This window comes from Glossina fuscipes, unplaced genomic scaffold (assembly GCF_014805625.2).
Source record: "Glossina fuscipes isolate IAEA_lab_2018 unplaced genomic scaffold, Yale_Gfus_2 177, whole genome shotgun sequence".
In the NCBI taxonomy this organism is placed as follows: Eukaryota; Metazoa; Arthropoda; class Insecta; order Diptera; family Glossinidae; genus Glossina; species Glossina fuscipes.
Genome location: NW_023998520.1, coordinates 426,125 through 440,105, shown reverse-complemented (window position 1 = coordinate 440,105; position 13,981 = coordinate 426,125). Strand labels below are relative to the sequence as shown.

Sequence of the window (13,981 nt, the reverse complement as noted above, 5' to 3'; positions counted from 1 at the left end):
TGCTCTGTAATCATAACATCCGGAAAGGAATAGTTTAGCGCATCTAAAGTCGCCCATTTTGAAATTTATGCTAAATTTAACTTCTCTTCATAAGGTTCTGGATGGCATATCTGAATCTGAGCACTGATACCCAAAATATACTTAAATGTCCCATAGCGAGTGCCCAGGCATTTCCGTCTACTTGATATTAATTACCGCAGAACAAATTATGGTAACAACTAACCTATCCGAAGATTGTGAAACAATGTAACGAGAACTATGACCCGATCGTTTTGGAGTGAGTCCTTTTATCAAAATGTAAAGTATATTTAAACACGTGAGCACTCTATAATGAAAGGCCTCATTCGTCTTGGTTGGTGATCAATTGAATCATGGTGTTTTAAGCTTTTTAAATGTTTACGTTTGTGTTGAAATTTATGATCCCTGTAATGTTCGATTATATGATACTGGTATTGATTGAAATGCACTTTGTTACTAATAAATATAAATATATATTAAAAAACGACAGGGAAGAAAATTGTATTCGTTCGTAACCGAATGTTTGTCTCCATCATCATCATACTAAGAAAGACAAAACAAGTAACAAGCTAAATTTTCAGGCTCTATAAGCGGTACGGCTGATCTCTTCTATTTTCATAATAAAAGTTTCTGCTAGGCGAGCAGGCGTGTCCTTCGAAAGTATTCATCACTTCGAAAATCGTTGGCGACATTATAATCGGTATTTTCATTTTGGCTAACGGAAGAAGGCTTAACGCAGATACTATACAGTTATGCAGACAAACAGATGAATAGAACTGGCGGAGATATTTACATTAATTTCAAATTTGAAACTAGCCAAGACTTCGTATATTTTATACGGTTTCAGAAGCTTATTTCTGCGCGTTATAAAAGTATTAAAAAAAAAATTAAATTTTGATATACCGTAATGTAAGGTAGCCACGGTCAATTTTTCCCATTTTTATAAAGATACCACAGCATCGCTAATAGAACGTGTGTTCAGATTTGTATATATTTATCTGATATGGTTTACGAGTACCGATAAAAAACCAAATTTGCTATTTCTTCTGGAAAACGGAAGTGTTCTCAGTTTAGGTAGTGCCCTTCGATCGATTTAGGCTATTTTGAATACCAACCTGCGCACAAAAACTTCCGATGTAACCAGTTTGGCCGTTTGTACCATTGACGACCTTAAAACCGTAAACCGCTCTCACTTTCTCAATAAGATTCTCTTGGTCTTCCACCATGGCCTGTTCCAAAAGCTTTAATAAAGGTACCTTTCTCCAGTAGCGGAAGCTGCGGAGGGCAAATTAAATTTAATGTTAGCCGAAGCCAGAAAACCCAGACGATAGAGCGTCACTACGACAGCTCCACCCAAACCCAAATTATGTTGTAAAGCCAATGTGCAGTTTTTAACTTGTCGTTTGCCTGCCTGTCCTCTTAATTGCCCGCATAGTTCGGCGCATTGAGCCAAACCAGTGGCATCTAAAGGATGACCTTTGGAAATAAGACCACCGCTAGGATTGATAACATATTTGCCGCCATAAGTGTTGTCACCGCTATCAATTAATGCCGTTGCTTTGCCTTCTTTACACAATACTAAGGCCTCTTCGCGATGTATATGCTCAATGGCAATGTGCATAAGTTGGGCCAAGGCCACGGCGCGAGCTATAGGCTCATGAACAGCGACATTTAGCAAGTACATTTACATATGAGGTACAGATATTCTCTTGAATTCATTACTACGAGTTTGTCTAAAAAAACGGTGGTAAATTTTTCTCCTCATATTAAGCCAACTCGAAAAGAAGCTAAGTTGATTCAAGGGTTATTCGACAATTACCATATTCCATATACAACGAATAAGATGTTATTATGATTATCATAACTTTTATACCCCACACCACGTGCGGTATAAGGACATAACACACGAAGGACCTCAGATAGACCAACCTTTTGGTATAACGATCGATTCAAACTCATTTTTCCACTGTCCGTGCTTGTCGACAGTAGAAAATAATGTATTTTTCATTGTTTTAAACTAATGAAATAAATTCTCAGACTACCCGAAAGACAGTTGAACACTAGCAACCAATAAAAGATGAGTCTACCTCATTCGGTGCTGCATACATCCGCACAAACTCCATACAAATGTTTATACCACAAGTGGTGTAAGGTAAAAAATTCTGCTAATAGCGTACACAAATTTCATACTTGTTACCTAGCTACCATCAATCTGCAGATTACATCTATTGCAAAAAAAATACAAATTCGTAACAATACTAATATAACTACTCGTTGCACACACGTTTTTAATTTCTTACTCCGAATGCTTTCCAAATAACAATAAGAGCAAAATTGCGTCGAATCTAACACTCATTGAAATTGAAAAGCATGAATAACCAAGAAAGATACTGTACAGTGTAAGAGCAAAGAAAGCAAATATTGGGAAATATGTTCAATGTATTTATATAAATATGTTATCTAATATATTAACTTAAGCTAAAGCACTAGCCCGTCGATCAGTGCCTTGAGATAATGCTCGAATTAAATGGCGCACCTCACCGGTCTTATAAGAATGCCTGCCCCGTCACACCATTGTTCAGTGATTTCTTGCAACGAAGCGTTCAAAATCATTTTTAATTGCCGTAATATCATCCAGCAGTGAATTCATAAAACCTAATGCTTTTCCTAAACACGTGACATATGAAAAAAAGTTTAACATCATAAGATTGTCACCTTAAATAATGCTGGAGATAAGTTTAGAATAACTTCGATAAGGTCACTTAACTCATTAGCAACCAATCAAGTGAAAGGTTTAGGCTGTGGTTTCCTTCCCGATTAACGAAAATTGCTCAAGTTTCCGCTGGCTTTAAAAAGCATATATGCGTTCCATCAACACATCCAATCACTGTATATAAAATGTAACAGAAGCATTAGAGTAGCAATCTCTTGTTGTAAAACAAAAATTTCACTTACCGCCTGGAATACCAAATTTCTGGTAGAACCACACCTTTGTGCTCGCGCTTACGGTCCATTGAACCCCTCTGCCCTATGTTTCCTAATCTTGTAACACCTCTGATAGAACTGTTGATAACTTCCTTTGTGCAACACTACGTTACGATCACTACAGGCCAGCCAAGTCAACGTGCAACGCTGGCATATTTACTGTTTAGCTGGCATATTTTGTGTTTAGTTTAAATATATACTTTATTTTATTTGTATTTGTTTAGTTTAACTATACATATTTCATTCAACTTGTATTCGATTTAATTTAAATATATACTTTTACTCTTTGCTCTTGCTTTGCACATTCATATTTGGTTGAGTCTGCACTCATTAACATAGCATTATTCATGCACTTGCATTTGCATATTCATGTTTCTGTTTTAGCATAACTGCCCATAGACAAAGATATCGCAAATTACATAATCCAGACCTTGAAGTGTGTCGTGGTTGTTTACATTAATTTACTTATGTTGCATTTTTGTAACACACTTCAAGCTGTTCATATTTCTGGAGTAAACGAACGCGAAAATGCAATTGCATCATTTTATAATATTTATTCATTGCAGAATAATTCTGCATTAGTTTATATAAATTGTGATTTATAAATCACGTTTTTCAAATAAAACTTTATCTTTGCTCAAACATTGATCATTTTGTTTTTTTGTTATCTTAGCGTTTCTTTCAGTTCCAAGTGCTGAAAGAAACACATCAATCACACACATCAGGGTCGACCTGACGAAGCGTTTGGTCGACTTATGCGTTAGGATACAAACCCCATTTTCTCGTTTAAATAGACCGTACAAAATTGAACGGCGTGATACTAGCTTATTGCGTTTGTGTCAAAACACTGCGCTTACCTCCACTTCGGAAACGCGGAACTTCTTCATAAATCTACATACAGCAATATATATCAATATATATAATACGTGTTTGTAAATATTAGAAACAGTTTTAGAAATAATTTACATAACGATTTTAAGGCAAAGGTTTTCTCGCCCGTCTCATACTGATCCTTTCTTGTGCAACGGGGTTGTCATTATTGCAGTTTTCAATTAACGAGCATAAAAGAAAGTAAGGTTACATTATGCTGAAAATTTATAGATCGGTTAACATTTCTTAATTTAGCTGGATATTTAGGAAAATTTGTACTTACTTTTGCCAAATTTTGTTTCTTTTTCTCTACAATTCACAAATTTAATTTCGGACACGCTTCAAGTTCTTTAAGTTTTTGAACTAATAATACATTTGCTAACAGCTGTTTATGTTTTTCTTTTACAACTGCTTTTCTACAAGTGCAACTATAAAAGGGAAATTTTTGATAAAACAGAAGTTACTTAGAAGAATAAAAAGTTATTTATTCTCAATATTAATGCAAATTCGTTCTTACACCAAGCAATTTTATTGCCGCCAGATTTGACGAAACTCAGTGATCGCTTTGGCGACAATCGCCCTCAAATTTGCTTAGATGATTAGATTTTATTGGTTATTGTCGGCTACGTAATTGTATATCAACACTGGGTGGGAAGTAGGATGATGCTATGAAAAAACTCGATTCATCTTTCTTAACTGGTATACTACCATAGTTGTCATCACGGCATTTGGTGAAGTACAATTGCCAGTTTTAACTTCAAAAAACTTGTCATGTTTCAAAAAAAACTTTACTTAGGATAGAAAAATCACCGAGTTCAAGCAAAAATCCAAAAATGGTAAGTTACGCTGAGCATTCTGTATATTGTAGTGTGAGAAAGAAATCCTTTTAGCTTAAAAGGCCATCCCACACAATTTCCTCGAAGCACTAGCTGGTTGATCGTAGCGAGAATTAGCACAATGTAAGAATTTTTTTTTTTCAAATTCATTAATAAAATTCTGAGGAATCATCCGACGGTTATATTGTTTAATCAGAATATTTTTCCAATTTCGAAGAAGGCAAATAATAGTTAGAAATCACTGATCGTTGGGATCCTGTTACAGACGGTTTGGGGGTGAACTGGGAGCAGGCTTCGAAACAAAAGATTTCCTTTTAACGACCGGATTATGTTTTTTTTTTTATTACAATTTTATTAACATTCCCATTATCATTCGTGCCAAAAACGGTGGACAGTTTCACCAATGGAGGAAAGTTCTCATCGTAGGAATTGGCGTCTAGATACTTGAAGTAATTATAAGGATATATTTCTTTCACTTATTTTTAAGATAAGTTTGTAATAGCCATAATCGTATTAGTAGCTATTTCGCGTACTGTTTTCGGACAAGACTTGTTCAGAATGTTGTATTCATTCGAACCACATAACAGAGGGTTAATCATTTTAATTATCGGTACACTCAGGAGACTTGTCACAGTTAAGGCACCGGCTCACCTTAGCCTTACAAAACTTAGAAACATGGCCATATCTACCACACTTAAAACATTATTTTAAGGTGGGAATGAAGTAGTCAACAGGGAGGTTACAAAAATTTATCTTAATGGACTTCTGGAAGATTTTTCTTTGAAATAAATTGTTATATTAGTTGAAACAAATTCATCATTGGTGTCAGTATTTCTTCTTTAACGCCTAATGCCAGGCTTTATAAGTAAATCGGAAATCTCTGCTTTAATAATCTCATTTACAACGTATTCAATAGCGACATTGCGGATAATACGAAGTCCTTCCGTAAAAATCTTGAAATGTAAGTTAGAAGGTTTTTCTGTTTAAAATCATTACTTCTAGTGAAATTATTAGCGCGGAGAGCAAAGATGAACAATAATCTGGTTCTAGCCTTACTAAGAGTTCTTTTAAGCCATTAATCTTAAAACCGTTAGGATATTCGTTAAAAAACAAGACCAGAAGAGGTATTCATGCGTTTGCCATCAACATTTTCACAGGTTCACAAATACAAAGAATACACTATGTAGTGTAGTCATAATCTAATTACGGGATTTGGAAAGCTATTGGCACCCAAGTCAGAGGTCTTGTGAACAATGTGGTTATCAAATTAAGTTGGACCAGCAGATGAGGAAATTGTTCTTTATCAATATTATTCATATAATAACCTTCAAAGTCGTTTACATTTGCAATAAACTGATCAGACTTTGTCTCCATATGGAGACAAGTTGATTTTATATTAGCTGTTATGTATTCTATCTCGGGAACGTTTACCAAATGTCAAAAGTAAAAAACGAAAAGAAAAGTTTGAGAAGTACGAGAATACGAGAAGTACGAGGTTGTAATTTAACATGGAAGTATAATTTTCCACTTGAAAAAGAAACCACGAAGAAACCACGAAATACGAAGTTTTATTTTTTCCACCCTTTTTATTCACAGAAAATACCCGTCAGAAAAAAATGTTCTGTTGCTGTTTGCTAAAGTATGTCGTGTTGTTTCGAGTGTTGATTGGGAAAATGTGGAATAAAATAAAAAAATAAACAAGGAATAGATTTACTTATTTAAATTTAATTTAATTTAAGACTTTTGTTGTGGTGAAGCTGGTTGTAAGCAAAGAATTTTGTTCGCACAACACGCAAGAAAGCGTTTTTCCTATTTTCGTGATCAGACTTCAACTTTTTCGACTTTCAGACTTCAACTTTTCCGACCTTTTACGACTTCTAGTGGGAATTGGCAACTCACGTGTAATCACATATCCAAAAATTCGCCTACGTTTTCGGTTGGTTTATCTTTTCGATTTTAATCTTAACTAAGCAGAAGGACTGATAAATACACTCGTTCAATTTTTCGTTATCATCTGTTGTTCAGGGTTGCATTTATAAGAGAAAATAGCTGTAAATTGGAGGCAAAATAATTTCAAAAAAAATTGTTTCACTTACAAACAGGAAAGCCAGAACCAAGATTTAAAAAAAAACAACAAAGCCAAAACAAAAAAAAATATTGTTGACCCCAAGAGTTTGAATATGTGAAAGGTAAGTAATATGTTATAAATTTCTTAACAAATATTCACTTTGTGCTAATCAATATGTAAATATTAGGCGAAATTCTTCAACATATTGCTTTAACCCTTTTAATGGAAGAGGATCGCTTTACGACATAGAATTGTTATGAGATAGAGAAGTGCTCCGCGGGATTTCTCCATTCGCCTTACTTTAATTGAACACGTGTACTTTTGGTTAATAATGACCACTCCGTAAACACAGCGCAGAGGATACTTTCGGGAAACCGGAAATTATAGAAATAAAGGAAACTAAACTTTCTCCGAAATGAATCCGATAGAGCACAAATGCCGACGCAAAAACTTGATTTTACTAGAAATATGGCATGCTATGTCGTAAGTAATTTTACATTTTTGTGACAATAACTGATAATTACAATAATCCTGTATGCACGTCAGGCGGATTGCATCTTTTGCTCATATTACGTTACTTTGCAGTAGAGGGACAGAGAGATTAAGGAAAAAGGAATGTTGTGTTACGTAGAATGGCTTTATGCTTCAAATCCTCTTACGTTAACCGAAAATATGTAAGTAAATGATTTTATACTTTCGTCGGCGATGTAAATTAAAATATACACATTGCACGTAGATTTCTGCAAAAGTCTTCTATGTCTGAAGAAGCTTTTGAATGCGGTTTACGAAAAATTGGTTCGAGTGATGGCACATATAAGTTTCCGGTGATCCATTTACCTGTTGCTTTGGAATTGTGGGGTTTACTTAAGCAGTGCACAGGGCACTATTTCTAACATTTCAATTACAGTTGATTGTACATGTCCCAAGAACAAGGAAAGCACAAGAAATACTACTTACCACCAAGAATACCAAATTTCCCATAGAATCGCTCCTTTGCATTGGCATTAATACCCCCAAATCCATTACGTGCAAAGTTTCTTTTTCTGCTACAACAACAGAAATTGTGCTTTTTAATTCCTTTCTTTAAATTCTTTTTCGCAATTATTCACTTCTTACAACTTCTTTGTCTACCTGCGAAATATTATTATTATTATTATAATTTTAGACTAATGAAATAAATTCTTAGACTAAAAAAAAGACATTGGGCACTAGCGAAATAGCTTTGTTGAAGCTGATTGAATTTCATTGAGTTCACTTTTCACAAAAACGGCTAAATGTCATTATTAGTTTTTCCCTTTGCATCGTTTATTAAATAAATTCCTTTTGTTGAGAATGGCGACAGCACAGAGTTGCCTTCAATAAATGCAAACATGATAAAATTCCTTGCAACCATTATGAAAATCTCCCCGACCATCATGACCCAACATTTTTTGAAGTGATTCGGTGCGTACACAAGATTCACATTTATTTTCAAATGCCCCCCAAGATGAAGCTCTTTTCATCAACCAAAAAAGGAAGCAAAGCTTAAATGGAATAGTGGCAAGTTTTTTTTAATTTTTTTTATTATAAATTTAGCCAGAGAATAAATTCTAAGACTTAAGTCTTAAAGCACTAGCATTTAAGGCTTTCGGCTTTATTAAAAACTCTACCGCACTTGAGATTTGAACCAACGACCATTGAATTGCTAGTCGAGACTCTTGCCTACTCGGCCACTCAGGCGGGAAGTGGCAAGTTAATTTCAATATTCGCGTACGTTTCCTTTATTCATATAAATAATTTATTCATAAAGCTTGCCATCATGAAATAAAAATAATAGCAATTTATTTTAGACATCCGGGATAAACCCACGATACGAACCTGTACATGCACTGCAATGAAAGCAAAGCTCGGCTTGGTACTCGGTACACTTTTTTCTTTTGCGTAATGAATTTTGTTCTTTGTTAGCTACTGTAGAATTTTCATCAAGTCTTTATTTATACGCTCGATTTTGTTAATGCTTGTAATTAAAATATCTTTAAATATCTATCTTGCATTTTAAAAAAAATTTTGAAATATTATCCGCATATTGCTTCTTTGTTTTATGGCAGCGACTTATAAAACATATTATTTATACTATATAATTCTACTTTGTTAAATAATGGCAATGATACTAATACATTATATTTGCTATGTTTTAATGTGCACTTATTATGCATATATGCCGATTATTTCCACATGAGTAGCTAATTAAAATAATAGAGGCTTAAGCAAAGCTTAAAAATTTTTCTAATTGCACGAAAATATATTTGTGTTTCAGCCTTGGAAAAATGGCACAAAAGATTGAATCGTCATTTTCATCGTAATCATCATTAGATTTTCCGTTTGTAAACCTTAAAATATGCCAGTCGGAATTTAGGTAGTCAATATATATAATTTGTCAGGAGAATTCTAATCATCATTGCGGCGTTGAACTAAACCCATGCAATCACAAAAAGGGGTAACTATTATTTTAAAAAATAATACAATTGTCAGCATTGTCAACTTAAAAAATGCACTAGCGAGATTTGTTTATACAAGTAGGTGTCGCTTCTTTCATTAAGAAGCGCTTATTTCCTTCTCAGCAAAGTTGCGAATCTCTTTAATGGCTCGCGACTTGTTCAACTGTTCGGCTAAAAGGGATTCATTACTTTATCAATAGTTGATTCGTTTATTAATTTATTAAAGAGAAGAACCAACTGTTACGTTTAGGAGTTTGACAGCCACACGTTAATATAAACAAACATTTGATTCTTCTCTCTGTCTTTTTCTTTACCCATTAATAATAGTAACGGAAATGCGACGAAAGTTTTAAGCGATCGCAAGAAAATGTTTATTTGTCAACTGTCGTGGCGAACGAAAGTCAACTATCAAAATGCGATTACCCTGCTGTTAATGTTGCATTGACAACACCAGTAATACTCAGATGGGAATTAATAAGTCCGCAAAATAAAGTTTTAAATATGGCAAGACTATACAAATTGGTACCTTTTTCGTTTCAATGATCATCTATTATTTTTCTTATAGTTGGGGTTCTTTTTTACTTTTAGCTAGAGTTGTTGTGGATAGGAAAAAAGTGGAATATGAATAAGCAATTTTTGCAAAAAGTTCAGAAAATTTGTAGTAATTTATTTTATTATCAAAAACCTGTTGTTTACTCAAAAATAAAAGTATTGTTTCGTTTTTCCATGTGATTCAGAACAAAACAATAAGAAGATTTTTTTGTCAAAATTTTAGTGCCGCAAAACTGTGCGTTTTTGCGTTATCACGAATAAAAATAATTTTTTTTTTGCAATGTGCTTTTCAAGAAAAAGAAATAAGGTAGGAAAACTTTTATATTGATGTTTTTGGAAAACTTGTGTAAAGCATTTGAACGAAACATTTATCCCGTAATCAAAACAAAAAGGGTTGAAGAGTGTAATGAATAAAAGTGACCAGGAAAATATAAAGTACGATTCTTTCTGATTTGCTGATTAGTAACTGAAGACGATATACGTGGCCACACTGTATGTTCTAATCGTTTTATCCTTTTTTCACTTTCTTTTGCTTAAATTTTTGTGATAAATTTGCACCAAAAAATTCTGTATTTTGAGTCTGCAAGCGTAAGAAAAATTGTGTCGAAGGTAAAAATAAGGAGAAAGACGACGAATCCTTTGTAAGTATAAGTGGTGAGGGTGTGATAATGACAGATGTGCTCGTAGTAAAAGTGGTGGCACCCGAAGAAAACGACAATGACCCGGAGATGAAAGGTTGGCTTTTAAAGTGGACGAATTATTTGAAGGGTTATCAAAAAAGGTGGTTTGTATTATCAAAGGGTGTTCTCAGTTATTATCGCAATCAAGCCGAAATGAATCATACTTGTCGAGGCACAATTTCTCTGCACGGTGCACTTATTCACACTGTTGATTCATGCACTTTTGTTGTCTCTAACGGCGGAACGCAAACATTTCACATTAAGACTGCGAACGAAGTAGAACGACAATCATGGGTTACCGCGTTGGAGTTGGCCAAAGTGAAAGCTATTCGAGCTATGGAAAGTGAAGAGGAAGAAGAGAAAGAAACCCTCCACGTTGTTCCTAGCCAGGAAATAACCGCTGTTGTTCGAGATCTAACCGAACGTCTAGAAAGCTTACGCACCTGTTATGATTTAATTACGAAACATGGTGTCGCTCTCCAGGGCGCACTTGCTGAGTTGAAATCAATGAATATAATGTCTTCCGACGAAGACACTATTGTCGGTCGCATAAAAATTGTAAACGAACGAGCTACTCTCTTTCGAATTACTTCGAATGCGATGATTAACGCGTGTAATGACTACTTACGCTCAGCTGAGTCTCAGGGTCATAAGTGGTCTAAAGCACTTCAACATGAGCGAGAAAATAGGGAGCGCCTTGAAGAAATCGTGGAACAATTAGCTAAGCAGCACACACAATTAGAACAGGCGGCACATCGGGTGCAACAAAATAAATTGGCGATGAATACGCAACAAGTTTTGGAAATTGATTGTGGCGCCGTAGTGTCAGATGATGAAATTGAATTTTTCGATGCAGAAGACGACAAAGTGATTTACCAACGTCCTGCCGATGATCATGACGACGGTGCATTTATTCTTAAAATGAGCGATACAAAACAGCAGCAGACACAGACTAGTAGTAGCAGTACGAGTAGTTTTTCTTCAGAAATAGATGATAATGCGCATAAGATGCGAAAGTCTTACGGGCTTGATGATAAAGGATACGTGGATTCTCCGGATCCAAATTCCCCCAAAGGGTCCGGACACGGAAACGCGGCAGATAATGAAGATAATTCAGCAGGTAATAATGCAGGTGCGGTCGGAAACTTGAGATCTTCTCAGAATTCAGAAATATCGCTGAACAGTGGTGCTGGTGCTGGCGGAACAGGTGATCCGCGGAGGCCTGGTGGTGGAGAAATAAGTGGTGCATCCAATTCCAGGCAGGCGATTCGCAAGAGGCGTACTAGAGTGCCTGATAAACCGAATTATCCTCTTAATTTGTGGTCGATCATGAAAAATTGCATTGGCAAAGAACTGTCAAAAATCCCAATGCCGGTGAATTTTAATGAACCCCTTTCAATGTTGCAACGTCTCACAGAAGACTACGAATACGCCGAATTGCTTGACCAAGCTGCTGAATGCATCGACGAGTGCGAACAACTCGCTTATGTCGCTGCTTTTTCGATCTCTGCATATTCTACTACCACTACCCGAACTGGGAAGCCGTTCAATCCGCTCTTAGGAGAAACCTTTGAATGTGATCGAACCGATGACCTTGGCTGGAGATGTATAGCGGAGCAAGTTTCACACCACCCTCCTATGGCAGCGACTTGTTGCGAAGGACGCAATTGGGTATCCTGGCAAGAATTCACAATGACTAGTAAATTCCGAGGCAAATATTTACAGGTATATATTTCGTTCATTTATAAATGTTTCATACAGTTCAATAGTTGTTTATAAAAATAAGTCCAAGATTCCGGTGGGAGGCCAATTTGTGTTGTTTGCAAAATTGGCATTGAAACAATCAAATAGATTTCACTGGTGAAGTGATCTTTACGTGCTCAACTTTGACGCACAAACGCTTAACCAGCGTAGTATTCTTTTAAAAAGATGTGCATTTTGCAATAGTTGTTATGGAAATTAGAAGAAATGATTTTCCTTCAGCGCGCCCCGAAAATATAGTTGTTGTTATCCTTTTTGAAACCAAGGCAACAAATTTTTGAACTGGTGACAATGCTTTTGTTTGCTGAATTGAGTTTACTAACTTAGTTAAGTTTAAATTTGTATTCATGTATACATAGAAAATAGATGGTTATATTTTGTGACAATTTGGAGTGAAACTTATTCTTAGTGACCTTCCAAAATCAGTAAAAAAAGCTGTATTGGCTAAACAAAGTATCAAGAAATTCGGATTTAATTTCTAAGGAGTATTTCTAATTTAAATCTCTGCATATATTATGTATTCTTACATACATTTTTATAATAACTAATCTTAGCTTTTCTCTTCATCTTCTTTGCAAAAAACAAAAATAACGCAGATCATACCGCTCGGTGCAGCTTATGTACTATTTCCGAAGACAAATCATAAATATACATGGCATAAAGTAACCACTACTGTAAATAATATAATAGTTGGTAAATTGTGGGTGGATCAGCATGGTGATACTGAAATAGTGGGTTTAAATTCGTCCTCTGGCATCAAATGCGTTCTGAAGTATATACCATATTCATATTTTTCACGTGAAACACAAAGACGTGTTAAAGGGGTGGTCATAGATCGTAACAATAAAGTGAAATGGGTAATTCGTGGGACCTGGGACAGCCAAATTGAAATAGCTAAGGTTCGTTCGACTTCTGGGCCTCCGGACAGTCCAGAATACGAGACGGGGCTATACAAGAATATATGGGAAAGGCGTATGCCTCCGTCAGACAGCGAAAAATATTACAACTTCTCAGTGCTGGCTGCTCAACTCAACGAGATGGAAGAGGGGGTGGCACCAACCGATTCCAGACATAGGCCTGATCAACGGTTAATGGAAGTAGGTAAATGGGACGAGAGTAATCATGAAAAGCTACGCTTAGAAGAAAAACAACGTGAGAAAAGAAAACAACGGGAGGAAGAAGCTGAAGCTGCGGCCAGTAGGGGGGAACCTTTTCCACCTTACCAACCAGTGTGGTTTTCCCAACAGAGAGAAGAAGGTACCGACAACATTGTTCATATCCATACAGGCAACTATTGGGAGCATAAGAAAAGGCAAGATTGGTCCAAATGCCCAGATATATTTTAAACATTGTCATTGTTTTTCGGTGCAACTATTACAAGCTTATTTTCAAACCAAAAGTGGAACATAATAAAAAAGAGAAAAATTTACTACAGAAAGACGAAAAACAACATAATAGTTGCAGATCTTGTAGTTTATAATTAAGAAACAAAAATAAAATATGCATTAAAAAATTGGGATTAAGGATGTTATAGTTATTTCAATCGATATCCCCAGATTCTAACTACACAATGACAAACACAACAACAGCAGCCACGGAAAGGATGATGTTAGATTATATTAAATAAATATGCACTCAAATGAACTTTCACTTCAGACTCGATTATCATCAAAAGTAATTAGTGATTAACTCTACAAAGGAAATCTTACAAATAATATAAATTTTCTTAATACC

General features: G+C 35.3%; 1 protein-coding gene, 1 long non-coding RNA gene and 1 pseudogene across 2 annotated transcripts; 2 read left to right on the top strand and 1 right to left on the bottom strand.

The window, feature by feature from the left end:
- Positions 1–225: 225 nt before the first annotated feature.
- Positions 226–8,044, bottom strand: LOC119641794 (annotated as a pseudogene).
- On the top strand, positions 6,281–7,736 carry LOC119641796. The gene is made up of 4 exons (XR_005247888.1): positions 6,281–6,898; positions 6,965–7,260; positions 7,324–7,451; positions 7,514–7,736. It is a non-coding gene; the product is annotated as an uncharacterized LOC119641796 (long non-coding RNA).
- A 1,817-nt stretch (positions 8,045–9,861) lies between the features above and the next one.
- LOC119641793 (oxysterol-binding protein 1) lies at positions 9,862–13,766 on the top strand. The gene is made up of 2 exons (XM_038040643.1): positions 9,862–12,211; positions 12,844–13,766. The coding sequence occupies exons 1-2, from the start codon at positions 10,475–10,477 to the stop codon at positions 13,591–13,593; spliced, it is 2,487 nt and encodes an 828-aa protein (XP_037896571.1). The 5' UTR covers positions 9,862–10,474; the 3' UTR covers positions 13,594–13,766.
- The last annotated feature ends 215 nt before the right edge of the window (positions 13,767–13,981 follow it).

Coding starts and splice junctions, on each gene's coding strand:
- LOC119641793 (XM_038040643.1), top strand. CDS start 10,475: ATGACAGATGTGCTCGTAGTAAAAGTGGTGGCACCCGAAGAAAACGAC. Junction 12,212..12,843: donor TCCGAGGCAAATATTTACAG/GTATATATTTCG, acceptor AAAATAACGCAG/ATCATACCGCTCGGTGCAGC.